This window comes from Pezoporus flaviventris, unplaced genomic scaffold (genome assembly GCF_033815535.1).
Source record: "Pezoporus flaviventris isolate CSIRO_AGI_PZ_B2104156 unplaced genomic scaffold, CSIRO_AGI_Pfla_v1 ptg000001l, whole genome shotgun sequence".
NCBI classification, from domain to species: Eukaryota; Metazoa; Chordata; class Aves; order Psittaciformes; family Psittacidae; genus Pezoporus; species Pezoporus flaviventris.
In genome coordinates, this window is record NW_026892549.1 from 8,994,086 (window position 1) to 9,008,531 (window position 14,446).

Below are 14,446 nucleotides of genomic sequence, written 5' to 3' on the forward strand. Positions count from 1 at the left end.
TCTGAGAATTCATATCACAAGGTGTTAGTTTCATAGTAGTTCCAATAAAAGTTAGGGATGCTAAGATCAAGTAGTTAAAACAGGTATATGTAAAAGAGAAGAAGAAAAATGTGCTTTTTTCTGGACTAAGTAGGAATGAAATTTGTTTGTATAAGCTCTTCTTCATTTCTTTTGCAGGGCTTTTCACTTTAATCTTAGCTGCAGTCTTTCCCAGTAACAGTGGAGATAGGTTTACCCTTTCCAAATTATTAGCTGTCATTTTAAGGTAAGATAATGGGCTGGAACATTTGGTCAAGAACTCCCTGATACCATGAGAGAACTACTGTACCTATGGTATCTGTGACAATGTATGATATGCTTCACTTTTTAAAAATTGTTTCACAGATAAATTGAACAAGTGAATTAAGTCTGTTTAAATACTTAATATCATGAACAATTATTGAATTGCATGCTCCTGTAGGAAATTGGATTAAGTAAGTTTCTGTTGGAAATATGTGGACTTACTTTCTTGTTAAATTATGGTTTCTTTGTTTTTGTGTAGATGCGGGGCTGGGGGGGAAAGGAAGAGGTTTGACATTCAGTGTTGTCATCCTGTTTCATTAACTGCCCAGTTCAAGGAAGTTAAAAATGGAGTTGGTGTGTTTGGTTTTAGCTTATGATAAGGCCTTAGCAAAACAGAACTCCCTTTGGCTTTTCCAGAAGTGGATGTTGATTAACTAAAAATACCTAAAGAGAGAACTCTATTATTATATTTTTATCCCCTTTGTTTTTGTTCTTTTTCTTTGAAAAACAAACTTCTTGAGTTTAAGTAACATTTTACGTTCCTTCTTTTTCACTAGCATTGGTGGTGTGGTACTTGTTAACCTTTCTGGATCTGAGAAATCTGCTGGAAAAGATACGATAGGTATTTACCTGTTTTTTTTTTTTTTTGAATCCTAGAACATGCAGTGATAAGTACCATCTTCTAACAATACTCAATAGGTCACATAGCAAGCTATAAATTTCTTACTTGTATAACATTTGACAGTCTGGATTTTTAGTTTCAACTTCTGGAACTGGATATTTATGATTATTTTTTTCTATATGTGTATAGTTTAATTGGGAAAGTATTTACATTTTTGAGTTTTCTACAGTTTTCCAGGCTTTTCATATATAATAGCTTCTGTAATAAATTATTTACCTCTGACAGTTTTATAATAGGCGTGTGTTTAGGTGAGTTGATCTTAGTGGGCATAATGTATTTGGCATGTCTGAAGTGACTGTTTTTTTCATTTTACAGGTTCCCTTTGGTCTCTTGTAGGAGCAATGCTGTATGCTGTGTACATAGTAATGATCAAAAGGAAAGTAGATAGAGAAGATAAACTTGACATACCAATGTTCTTTGGTAAGACTGAAAATGACCCTATTGAAAGTTTTAATTCAGTGTGTGATTAAATTGTTTGCTTTCAGGCACTGAATTATATAGCAGAGGTAAAGGGACTCAGAAAAGCCACGGAGGTGGAAAAAGCCTATTGTTTGCATGGTTATGAGTACTCCAGAGACTGCTTGTGTGAATTGTTTCTTCTTTACAGTCTTAACAATGAAAGATAATACTACCTGTAGGAATGCAGGCAGTCCCTTTGACTCAGTGCCATTTAGGGTTTTTTTTTTTTCCTTTCTTTTTTCCCAAACCTGTAAATATCTGATGTAATTGTTGTTTATGAATTTCAGGTTACATTTCTTATATTAATTTCCTTTTGATTTAATATCATGCTTTGTTGCTGCTTTTATGTATGTATGTTGTCAAAATAGCGTAATATAGCTGAGGTTTTAGTTATATTTATGGATATGTATTATGATTTACCTAATATTGTCTTTATACTCAGGTTTTGTAGGGCTGTTCAATCTGTTGCTGCTGTGGCCAGGGTTTTTCCTGCTTCACTATACTGGGTTTGAAGCATTTGAGTTTCCCAATAAGCTGATATGGATGTGCATTGTTATTAATGGCCTTATTGGAACAGTTCTGTCAGAATTCCTCTGGCTGTGGTACGTAATACATGCTTTATGTATGTTTCACAGAAATTGTCTTACCTATGTTCTCAAATGTTGAGATGGCAAATTGTCTAGGTAGGGTTTTATGCCTTTTAAAATTTTTCTTCTGTCCATGTTGAGTTACAGGATGTCATCCATGTCATAACATCCTGTTTAAGAGCAGCAGCTTGACTTCTAAAAGTAGTCATGTGGTCTTATAGTATTTATTAAGATACTATGTTGCTCAGCTCATTCTAGAATTAGCATATTGAGAAAAAAAGACTTTGTGCTACGGAGTTGCAGTAGTAATGGGACAGCATGATTTTCTGTGGGAACAGTGCTTTAGTTTCCAAGACCTTGTGCATGTTGGATATATACATGAGCTAGAATCCAGTATTCTATAGTTGACAAACTTGTTTAAATTTTCAAATACTGAATGAGAAAAATCTCATCAGAACGTATTAATCATGAAGATATGGCAATTCTTAAATTAACCTAGCTTTTCTTTAGTAATTTAATTATATGATAGTTTGGATAGGTAATCAGCAGAGGATTAAACATCAGACTTCTAGATGAACTGCTCAGAAGCTGTAGCAGACTTCAACCTTTGCATGGCTTTTAAAAGCACAGTGTTGCTGGAGAGCGGTTCGGTAAGTCAGGTTCTCAGCTTGAGAGAATTTAGGAAGTCTGAGTTTCTTCTGGGCCAGCATTAAGTTAAAATAGGGGTGTAGCAGAAAATTCTACAAGTTGTAAAGTCTGGTTTTATTCTGGAAACCCTGAGGAAGAATTTCCAAAAAGAGACATGCTTCCAATGCCATACTCAGTGAACAGTGTCAGTTTTGGTCTTAGTTTTGAAAAGGTGTGGCAGTTTGTGAGCTTTTGCCTGAGAGCCCTTGGTGTTCGGGCTCTCAGCTCAGCGATAGAGAGACTGGAAAACCTCATGGGATAGCTACTCTGAAATTGAGATGTCTGTTCTAGGATCCTAAGTTGTGTGACAGTACAACGATAAAAGATCTAGGTGGAGTTCCTTGAAAATTCCATAAAAACTTTTTTGTGTATGTGCATTGTTTTTGTTTTGTTTAGTTTTGTTTTCAGAATAAGCTTAAAGTTTAGAAAATTTAATCATGACATTTTTTGTTTGTTTGCAAACTTTTACACTAGTCTTAGTTGTAAGTGCATTGCAGCATATGGTTCTTTGTAATTTAAGTTATTGATGGAGTATTTTTGTGATGATAATGCCATCATGTAAGATGAGACTGCACTTCAGTATCAGTTAGTAAAAAAGTTAAGTGTGATTTCAACATGGGCAAAATAACAAATGAAACCCCAAAACCTAAAACTCCCCAAGCCCCCAGACTTGGCCCTTATACCAAAATCAAGTATTAGCATAGGGTTAAGTACATGGGTGTGCATGGGTGTGACTTTTTGTGTGCATGCCATTTGTGTAATTACTTAGAATGATGATCCAATTGAAGAGCTAATTTTATTTCCAGTTCCATTTCCCTAGAATTTTGGACTAGGACTAATTTCAGAGTTTGTGCTGACATCAGTCACCCTTTTAGCTGTCCAGTGTGCCACAAGTATCATCCTCTTTCCTTTGAAGTAAATATTATCATTTAACCTATTTGTTTACTCCATCCGGTGACGTACTGCCAGCTTGCTGGTAGATGTGACACTAACAATTTTTTCTCCAAACTAGCTTGTAAGTTTCACTGGATTCTGTACTATTTATGGTGTGCTGATGGACAGGACGGTTCTAACTCCGAAGTAGTCAGTGCAGAGATACAGAGGTACTCTTATTATGGTATAGAAGGAGACTTAGAATATTAGGAAGGAAGTTTGCAACAATGCAGAGTATTTAAATTGCTTTGTTTCTGTTCTCTTGCTTTCTCATCTGCATACAGTTTTCTTTGCTTTAAGGACACAGAACATACAAAGTGATTTTAAATACCTGAACTGGTAATTTTTGCTTGCCTGAAAGTCAGTCTTATGGAGGACCTACTGATTTGGCATGTATTTCTCTAATTAAACTGGAAGAGTTTAATTAGAGAAATACATGCATGAAGTCATGTTCTAGAAAATGTTTTCCAAATACTTGTTCAAGTCTTTGTGTTTAAAAGGTATTAACAAACTTCTGTGAGGTGAGTGAAAATAGCACTGCTATGATGCTGCATCTGTTTAATTTTTATGGTAATCAGACTAAATAATGAGAAGGTAAAAAGATTCCAGAATTCTGCCAAAAATTGCAACTGTGGGAGTTTTCCTTCTTTAAAAATCGCTGTATGCAAGACTGATTACAGTTCCACACAAAAGCACAGCTGATACTGTTTTCAGTACTTGCCAAAGATGAAGGTTGCCTTTATCTTATTTAAATAATTTTTGGGTGCCTTTGAAATTAGAGGCTGACTCTGTAGTGGGCAGTACTGATATGAATTGGGTAGATACCCCTTTCTATTTATTTTGTTCATATGGTAGTCTGTCTCATAGAGGAGTATTTGCTAAGAAGCTTCACTATGCTTGGTAACTTTTGACTTGGTCAGCCATAAAATGGAAATTGCAGTTTTTTGTGTTGCGTATTATGTTCTTCACTTAGTATTCAAATGGCTCAGACTAGTCATGTTGTATTTGTAGAGGCTTATATATTTATAAGGCTTGTATTATATATGTTGTATTATATATGTTGTATTTATAGGCTTATATCAAAATGCCAAAAGTCTTGAGATCATCTGTGCTCTGAACTCTGTCCTACATAAGCTTTGAATTACTTTTTTTTTTCTAATTTAAAAAGCCATTTTAGTCATTTGCAAACTAAACAAGACTTGCAAAGGAATTTGGGAAAAAGGGTCAGTATTCTGAGGCTGTTTGAGTGCTACTCTGTCATGCATGTAGTTTTGTTCTGTCATTTAAATAAATTATAATAGATTTGTGTGGCTAAGTAGTTTAGTGAAGTCTAAAGACTTTGTTCCTGCTTGAGAGATATTAAGAGACCACTTGTAGAACACAGAGAAGTCTTACTGAGACTCTGAAGAATGGGTTCAAGGTTGTATTTTAGAATGAGATTTGAAAAGCATAGTTTGTTAAAAATTTGTCTGCTGTAAAAATGTTTTTCTTTTTGGGTATCATTTGTAGACATCAGTAACCTTTCATTTTTTAATTAACCAGGCAGGGCAAAATAGATTTAATTGCTGTAAGCTGGTATTAAACTATTTCAAAATGGAAACAAAATGCAGGTTTTTCTAGGTGGGGTCACTCCGTGTCAAGTAGGGAATTTTTCATAATCTCAGAAAGTTTGTGAGGGAATCAAACCTCACTCCAGAAGACATCAATAGTCTAGTTAAGAATTCTGAGCAGTTTTACAGATTTATGATGGCGTGTGGTATCTTTATTTTTGTTTATTAAAGCAAACAATATGTAGCACGGAAATGTCTTCTGCAGTTTGTATTAATTCAGTTGTATTTTAGCTTTTAAATAAGACCCCTTTATTAATATATTTTTAATTGTCTTTTAGGGGCTGCTTTCTTACCTCATCACTGATAGGCACACTTGCGCTAAGCCTTACAATACCTCTGTCCATAATAGCTGACATGTGCATGCAAAAGGTAATGTACTTACCAAGTTCTGAGCATTATTAACAGAACTTCTTTGAATTAAATAGTGGTGTTATTTTTAGCAATGTATACAATGAACAATAGTTTACTTCCATTTCTTTTTAATAATCTCTTGATATTGACAGTTACAGTAATCTTGCATTTACAAATGTGCACTTGTACGCTTAAATATATGTGCTTAAGATGCAGCTTGTATGAAAAGTACCCAGAGTCAGCAAAGGCTGGCCAAATGTTTTACCTTGAGCAGGTGTTTTTCAGAATTAAACAACTGCAAGTACAGTGCCACTTAATACCTTTACAGTTACAGACTTGTTATAGACTGCCTATCTTGAAGATACTCAATTAGTGACAAAACCAAAAACGTGCAGGTTTACCACAAAGGAATGTAGCAGCTACAATGTTTAATTGCGCTTTATTAGATTCATGCAGGTGTTAGGTTTCCAATTTAACTGTCCTCCTTCGGGTTAGTCTAGTTTCCCTAGCATTGAGGTAAAAGCTCTGGAAAGCCTTGCATGTAGAGAAAGAAAAGAATCTGATAATATGCGTTTAGAATAGAAACAGTATGAAGTCAGCTTAAAATACTTCTCAAGCTGTATAGATATTTCGTTTTCATGCTGGTGGGCTAGAATTCCCAGTTACAAATATTTAATTATGAACTTCAACTCTGAATACTTGAATTTAATATTAAATAAGTGGCAAGGAATATAAAATTCTTAATTTCATGTGAATAGTGATTATTTAGCGTATACTTTATGCAATTATTAGGGTCTTTTTGCTTGTCTTCTTTGGTTGGTTGGGGGATTTGTTTGGGTTTTTTTCCCTTTTAAATTGAGGTCATTTACTTAATGTCAATGTGGATTTCAGAAAATAAATCTGAAAAATAAAAGGTTAAAAATAAAAGAGGAAAGTCAAATTAGAAAATAAAAGGAGAGTCGGAGCCTGAATAAATACTTGCATAATGAACACGTGAGGTACACTGTGTTTCATATTAGTAGTAGCTGAATATTCAACATGGAAATACTGCAAAACCTTGCAGTGATTCTAACAGTAATAAAACATTTGTTGGCAGGATGACTCTGTGTTGCTGTTTATCTGCAATATACACTTGGAACATAAATTAAATAGGAAAGTAAATACCAAATGATAGTCACTAAGGAAACAAGGCAAAAAAAAAAAAAAATCTGTATACTCTCCCCCAAAAATTCGGTTTAGTGAGGTGGAATAAGGTTTAGGTGTGAGCTAATGCTGGTAGCAAAACCCAAGAATTTTGTGTGTGTGTGCGTGCGCGTGTGTATGTATGTGTGTGCATTAATAAATATTTTATATGTATATACTTGTGTGCATGCAAATACATTTTAAAAGACGTGTATATATAGATACATATACAAATATATGAAAAGCTTAGCTTGTCTTCTGAAATGATTACTCTAAACTTTCCTCTGGAATACATTGAAAAATTGAATATGCTTTTTTAATTCTCAATAAACAGCTTAATGCCTAGGCTATTTAATCTGAGTAAGCACAGAGTCCAGATCTTTTAAAATTAATTTGTTCTTCGTGTACTCATGCAATATTGAGGCATTTTAAGTAGCAGAAATATCTTTAAAACTCTGCTGGATGACTTTCAGTGGATGTTGGTAATACAAGGGCAAGTTACATTAACTCATTTTTATAGTTTGTGACTGTCCAATTTTTATTTATATTACTGATATTTATAAGCAAACAAAAAAGCTGCACAAATGTAGCTAGCTATCAGTCTTTCTGTACATCTTCTATTTGCTCTTTTCTTATTTCTTGTTTTAAATCTTCCACTTCCTGTGTTGTCCCACTTTATGTGCTTGCAACATCTTTCATGATCTGAATCTTCATGCCTGATCCATTTCATCCACGGTTCTTTGCTGCCACTTGGTTCCTTCTGGAGCTTGTGTTCTGTGTACTTGCTCCCTTCTGTTCCTTTTATTTTTTCTATCTTTGTTTGAAAAGGCTGCTTATTCTCTTTCTCTGGGCAAATACAGAGCCTGACTGATTTTATGTAGCTGGCCATTAGCTGACAATGCTTCTAACATCTTGCCATATGCAGGAGAGTAATCAGGGAGGGGTTGGGGGTTCCTTTTCTTTTTTGTTCCTTTTCTGATTCATATGTGCATTTCACATTTCTGTTGCCCTTCCTTCTTCCTGTGGCTGTTATGTACTTACTGTCTAAGTTTCTGCTTCCTGTCTGTTGGATGCTTTTAAATCGTGGCTGCCGCTTGTATATTTATGGGAATGGAAACTTTTTTTAAGAAATTGCTAGTAGTAAAACACAAATGAGTGACTCTAAAGGCAAATTCCTGCAGAATTTAAGGTTGTTTGTACAAGTGTGTTTGTGCAAGTATGTCTGTGTCTTACAATATGCATAATTATTAACTTTCTGGGTATTAGTTATTCTGTAATAGTCTGGCATAAATCAGAATCTTACATCCAAAATTTTAATAAATATTTAAATATTCCTTTTGGTAGCTTACATGTTTATAAATTTCTATTAGACATCAGTAAGGATAACATAAAGCTCTTAAAGCTGCAGTTCATTAGATTTTTGAGAATGAGCATCAGCGCTAGGTATCAGATCTGTTCCCTTTTTTCCAGTTTCCAACTTTGCATTTTTTTTCCCACAAGGGGGAGCTATATTCATGGTTCATTGCTCTGTTGGCCTCAGAGGTGTTTCAGAGGCTAGTTCTTGTTCTTGTGTCCTTGATTTAAAATCATAGAATCACAGAATAGTTTGCGTTGAAAGGGACCTTAAAAATCATGGCATCCTATGGGCAGAGACATCCCCTAGATCAGGTTGCTCAAAGCTCCGTCCAACCTGGTTTTGGACACTGCCAGGGATGGAGCAGCCACCGCATTTCTGGGCAACCTGTGCCAGTGCCTCATCACCCTCTACCTTTTTATAATTTTAAGTTTTAAACAGTGCCAGATAATCAATTCTGAGTGTAGTCGTAGATAAAATACTAGTATAGCTACAAGTAGAATTTAATTTAAATTGTGAAAATAATATGCCCTACCTTTTCTTTAATTTAAAAAGAGGATTTCCAGTAGCATAGTCTCTCTGTGTGCATTGATTTCAGCACTTATCACTTAGTGACAATATGTTCATAGTGAGCAAACAGATGTACAAATCTTTCAGGTGAAAGAATTTTTGAAGTGTCTGATGGACTTTCTCACTGGTACCAGTCAGGCAGCTAAAACCTCAAATTAAAACAACTGGAAATGGAAGTCTTCATCCACATCACAGTGCAAACGTATGTTCCACTATAAAGCAGGGACTAGCAGAGAAAAGTTATTCATTTACTAGAAGTAGCAGTGGCTATAGAAATTGTACCAAATAACTTGCCCAATTTAAATTAACTAACACTGCATATCAAACTGGCAATAATAATTATCCCAAATATACAATATGTGTTTCATTTATTTATTTATTTATTTATTTTAAGACTATTGAGTGAATGATGTTTGTGTTTTAATTCCAGGTGCAGTTTTCCTGGTTATTTTTTGCAGGGGCAGTACCTGTATTTTTTTCTTTTTTCATTGCAACTCTCTTGTGTCACTACAACAACTGGGATCCAGTGATGGTGGGAATCAGAAGAATTTTTGCCTTTATTTGTAGAAAACATCGAATTCAGAGGTAGGGCAGTCACAAAGTATAACCATATCTCTTCTTTAGCCTTTCCAGTTTGTCATACTCTTTTCTAAGCCACATTACTCATACAGTATTTATTTTAATCTGATTTTATATTCAGGTGTATTCAGGTGTACTGATTTCTTAATAGTAGTAGTTGCCAATCCATTTATTAACCTATGTAATGCTCAAAAAATGGGAAGAGGTGAAGTTTCTTGACATTTTAAAAGAAGTTTCCTAGTGGCTGTCAGTTTTCTTTTTTTATTTTAACCTTAAAGCCTCTGTGATAACTGTCGTACCCAGAACAAGCAGGTAAAATCGTGCAACTTGAGTCCACTTTATGGAGTTGAGGGGTCTTTGTATGGTTTTAATGGTTGCAGTTCAAACAACTAGCATACTTAGTACTTACGTTGGTTTCATGACAAGCAATTTAATATTACTGTATAACTTTAAGTACTTCTGTTTCTTTTAAGAATGCCAGAAGAAAACGAGCAGTGTGAAAGTCTCATTCCTATGCATAGTGTTTCACAAGATGGAGACAGTTGCTGTTCATAGACAAAAGGTATGTTTAATAAACTACAAACAATGCAGAGAAAGGTAACGATTGGTTTTCATCACCGCATTTGTGTTATATAAGCACGCATTTTTATAGGGCATACAGTTAATCTTGTTGCCATATTGATAGAGTTTTGAAGGGTATCGTCAAAATTATTATTATTCATCACCAAGCATTATTCTCACCTTGTTGCAGCTCTTGGTCAATGGTTTTGAAATGTAGCTTTTTTTACTTAAGAGCATTACAGTGTTCATCGAAAATTGGACATGAATTGATAAACCGAAAGAGGCATATAACTTTTCTGCTGTTGAGGTCTCAGTTTGGGCTACTGCTGTTGATTGAAAACGTCAGTGTTTAAGGAAGTTTAGAAGACATTGCTGGACTTAATCATTATGGGTCTAGAAAATGCAAAGGAGTCTTTTTGTATATGTGTGTTGACAATTAAGCTGTTAAATTGCATTTAAATAATAGGGAAAACTATTTCTCATGATAAGGATAGGGAAACTAGACTAGAATAGCTAGGGAGTTCACAAAATACCCCTCTCTGACGCAGTTACACAAGCCTCTAAGAGGGACATTACATGGTTTGTTGATACTGTCTAGGACCATAAAGGCAGTTTAGGGAACTCCCTTAGCCCTATGTGTCAGGGTTTTAGTTTCCAAATAACACATGCAGAATTACATGATGAGAAGTATATTTTCATTTTCCGATGTTGCTTAAATTTGATAATGAAATTAAAAAATATCCTAACCAAAACAGTAATTGTGATGTCTTAAAACACACAGGTTATTTATTTTTACTAGTAAGTTTGAAACAAATACATATGGAGATTCCTTTTTTAGTGATCTTTAATTATGTAGCCCTGATAATTTCTTTTTTTTTTTCTTTAGTTTGAAAATGGAATGATGCCCAGCGAAAAGACAATCTCCTGGAAAAGTCCCTAAGGAATCATGTTCCAGTGCCTATTCTGGATTTGTAATAAAAATAAGAAGTTTCAGTTCTTTTGGAACTCTAAACTTTTCCTCTTTCTTGCTTTCACCTGGTATTATAAATGAACAAATTTACTACATGCCTATCACCATAGAGAGTCAGTCTGTCAGAGCAACCAACCTGCCTTATCACACAGAGCTCATGGAGTTACTTGACAAAATCAAGAATCAAGAAGACAAATGCTGTTAAAGTGATTTCTTTCTTTAGCTCATGATTTTGTTAAATGCTGGACAACGTTGTTTTTAAAAAATACTTTCAAATGATTTATATAAATTAAGTTTGCAGGTCATCAAGTCTTACCAGGCTTTCAGATGAAAAGCTAAATAGAGATGTTACCTGTAGTAAGTACAAATTAACTTTTTTATGTTGTATAAACTATTTGGATATTAATAGAAGAAAATAGAGAAATAATTTATTAAGTTCATTCTAGTAATTATTAAGGCAGGATCTTTGTACGGTCCTGGAACACTACATATATATTGTATTATGCCATTTTCAGGAGAATTGTAATGGCAATATGTGCCGATGTTTAAAAATATTTTGCTACCTAACAGTCTGGAATGTTTAAAATTTTAGTGAATGGTAGATTATTAGAAATTATACTACATTTGGGTATACATTCTCAAAATCAGTGTTTGTTTTAAAGAGACTGATTCTGTAACCCATTCTTATTCCCAGTTACCTTACATGGAAAAAACTAAATTTGAACATTTTCATATGTATAGCTGCCAAGTTCTAAACGAGACCAAATTAATTGTGGAAGTTTTTGGTCAATGGGTTGGCAGTACACTAATTTTCTGAACAATCTGGAAGATAAAGGTGTCTGCATTGATATTCCCCCCCCCCCAGTTGCATTAATAAATTTATTCTAAACCTGATAATTTTCCTTATAAACTGTTATTTTCCTTCCACTGCAGTGCTTATGTCCTGTTTGATTCTGAAAAGTTATGAATAGTTATATTCAGGAATATTTGAAATGAGTCAATGCCACTTTCCTACTTCTGGCCTATCAGGCACATGTAGAAGTTAATTTTGGCTTTTGATGGATTTAATTTTTTTTTGTAATTGATGGAGGATGGATTTTCAGCTTACAGTATTCTCTTCCATGTAGCAAGGTTATTCATAATGCAGGTTATCTCTAATATCCTTCCACACAAATACAGAAGGATGATATAAAACACATGTCTTTTCATATTCTGACACTTGGAAATTATCCTTCCAAAAGAAATTTTGGTGGTTTGTCGATACAACTGCCAGACAAGATGAAATGCTTGATTTAGAAGGGCTGATTAGCAGGAGCTAGAATTTAATGTAAAAATCTGCAAGTAGAGAGGGAAGGAAAAATGAACCTGGGGACTATTCTGGTTAAATATTGCACCTTTATCAAAATTTCCCTTCCAATTTTTAATATTGAATTACCTTCAAATTTCAGTGGTCTGAGGTGTCTCTTGAAGATGAGATAGTACATCTTTCTTTGGACACCTGAAATAGGAAGTAAAAGACACTAACAAACCAAACAAACAAGAAACAACCGCAGAAAATCCCCCCCCCCCGCCAATCCCCAAACAAATAGGATTTTATTGCATTTACATAGGCGTTTTGAGAAATGTCACTTTTCAATTTCCAAATGCTACGAGCAAAAGTATTGAAAATGCAACTTGGGGAGTTTCCTTAGTTGTTTGGTTTGGGGATTTTTTTTTTTTTTTCTTCTAAATTATGGCAAATTAGAGAATGTTAGCTTCAACTTTTTTCTGAGAAGTAATGTTAAAGCCTACTTGCAATAAAAAGTTAATGTCTGTTTTTAATTAATGATATCTTTCAATGAAATCATATTAAATATATATTAACTACAACTTAGAATCAGTCAGGACTTGTGGCATCAGCAAACTAAGCCTGGGAAAACAGTTTGCTTTTGAATGGGCAGTTACAGTATTTTTAGTGGAATATTCTAGTACCATTTTTTGAAACTGGTCATACTGATAGAATTGGAGCAGTGTATAATGGACAGTTGCTGTTCATATTTGTCATTAGGTTCATGGCTTAAAGTGAAAGATCATCACAGTCTGCCATGTATATGAGTTCTGTTAACTTCCACTGTTCATTAGTTGAGAGGTAATAAGTAGTGTAAGTACTAAGAAAATACTTGTCTGTTTCTGAGCCCAGGTAGGTTGAAGAATGTTGAGTAAACTCAAAGTTAGGGCCTTTCCGCTATTTTTGTTGTTAACAGTTTGTTGTTTTTTTATTATTATTTTTATCTAGGGTATTAAATATTTTAATCATGGAATCATGTCACGAGGTAGCTTGAGCTTTTGAATTAAATTGCAGTTCTTTAAAGAGTAAGAAACAAAGGAAACTATCCTTCCAGAAAGGATTTTTAAACAGTGGTGCCCCTGTAGTTACAAGAAATGTGTTAGGGTTTTAATTACAGAAGCTATGACACGTAACATTTATTCCTGCATTTAATAGAATGTGCTGAGTTTTTTTCTATAAAATCTTGTGACTTTTATTACAAGAATATTTTAGAAATATAATGTCTAATTTGAAATGTAAATTGTGTAGCTCTCTAATGCGTGCTTGGTAAATGCACAAGAGATTTAGCTTTGATTCTCAGGTACCTCTGACATAATGGAGACATGCTGGGTTTTTCTTTCTCATGACACAACTGGAATGTGAAGGAGCTCTCTTATAAATGCTTTATCTCTGTGTGCTAGCATAAATTATCACTGCTCTTACTGTTTCAATTTGGCAGTGTCTTTATTCTGATTTATTTCTTGTAGGAAGCACATACAGTTTAAAAAAAAGTAATGAATTTTTATCTCCAGTATTTCTTGGAATGTCATTAGATGCTTAAGGAACAGTGATTTCCCATGCCTACAAAATGGAAAATGAATACTACATGTGTTGCTCTGTCAAACAGTTGAACTAATTCCTGTAATCTTACGAGACAACCAACAATTTCTTCTGTGTGTGTGATTGAGGTTTTAGAACTGTTTGGGTTTTATATATGGAGGAAATGATGATAATTTGCCAAATGCCACGTAGCATACCTTTGCTTTTAGGGTTCTGGTGAGTCTTGTATAGTTATATACACTGTGTACTGCACTCCAGAACAAAGGGGAAAAAGGATTTCATTTTTTTCTGGGCATTTTCTGTCAGGTTTCAGTCATGCCGAAATTGTGTTCACTACAAGGTGCTGCTGTAGGTGTAATACTAATTCAGGAAAGAACTGAAATACATGTTATATATCAGTACTTGACAATTACTTAAAATATGTGGCCCATGAACGCCACTGAAGACACTGAGGGCCTTATGTTTCTGTTGCCCAGTGTGCATTGCATCATGCTTGTTGGCTTTTTGCCTGTGGAAATCTATGTAAGGTGGGGGCTGTAGTATGTGGGTGATTTGGCTGCTTTTGGAGCTGAGCTGAAGCGGACTGCACACTGAAACTCGGAAGCAGTGAGGCTAAGGCTAAGGCACTGCCTGGTTATCTCACTGCGGTGTTGCTAATGTATTTTGTGGAAATATGATGTTAAGCAGGGGTATTCTTAGAAGGATAAACCATGGTGCTGCATGTGATACTTGATCTGGTATGATGGTATATGCGTTACATACCTCCTTGTAAT

The 14,446-nt window shown here is 34.5% G+C and overlaps 1 protein-coding gene across 5 annotated transcripts in view; it reads left to right on the forward strand.

Moving 5' to 3' along the window:
- The window catches only part of SLC35F5 (solute carrier family 35 member F5), a 29,511-nt gene extending 17,708 nt beyond the window's left edge, over nucleotides 1–11,803 (forward strand). For 4 of the 5 annotated variants that reach the window (XM_061479980.1, XM_061479727.1, XM_061479907.1 and 1 more), the window contains 8 exons: nucleotides 178–265; nucleotides 840–904; nucleotides 1,280–1,384; nucleotides 1,866–2,025; nucleotides 5,519–5,609; nucleotides 9,128–9,282; nucleotides 9,750–9,838; nucleotides 10,724–11,803. In XM_061479980.1, the coding sequence (XP_061335964.1) occupies nucleotides 178–265; nucleotides 840–904; nucleotides 1,280–1,384; nucleotides 1,866–2,025; nucleotides 5,519–5,609; nucleotides 9,128–9,282; nucleotides 9,750–9,831 (746 nt within the window). In that variant the 3' untranslated portion in view covers nucleotides 9,832–9,838; nucleotides 10,724–11,803. Of the gene's footprint in view, nucleotides 1–177; nucleotides 266–839; nucleotides 905–1,279; nucleotides 1,385–1,865; nucleotides 2,026–5,518; nucleotides 5,610–9,127; nucleotides 9,330–9,749; nucleotides 9,839–10,723 lie in introns of all 5 variants that reach the window. The other variant, XR_009747787.1, reaches the window with a different exon arrangement.
- Nucleotides 11,804–14,446: the final 2,643 nt, after the last annotated feature.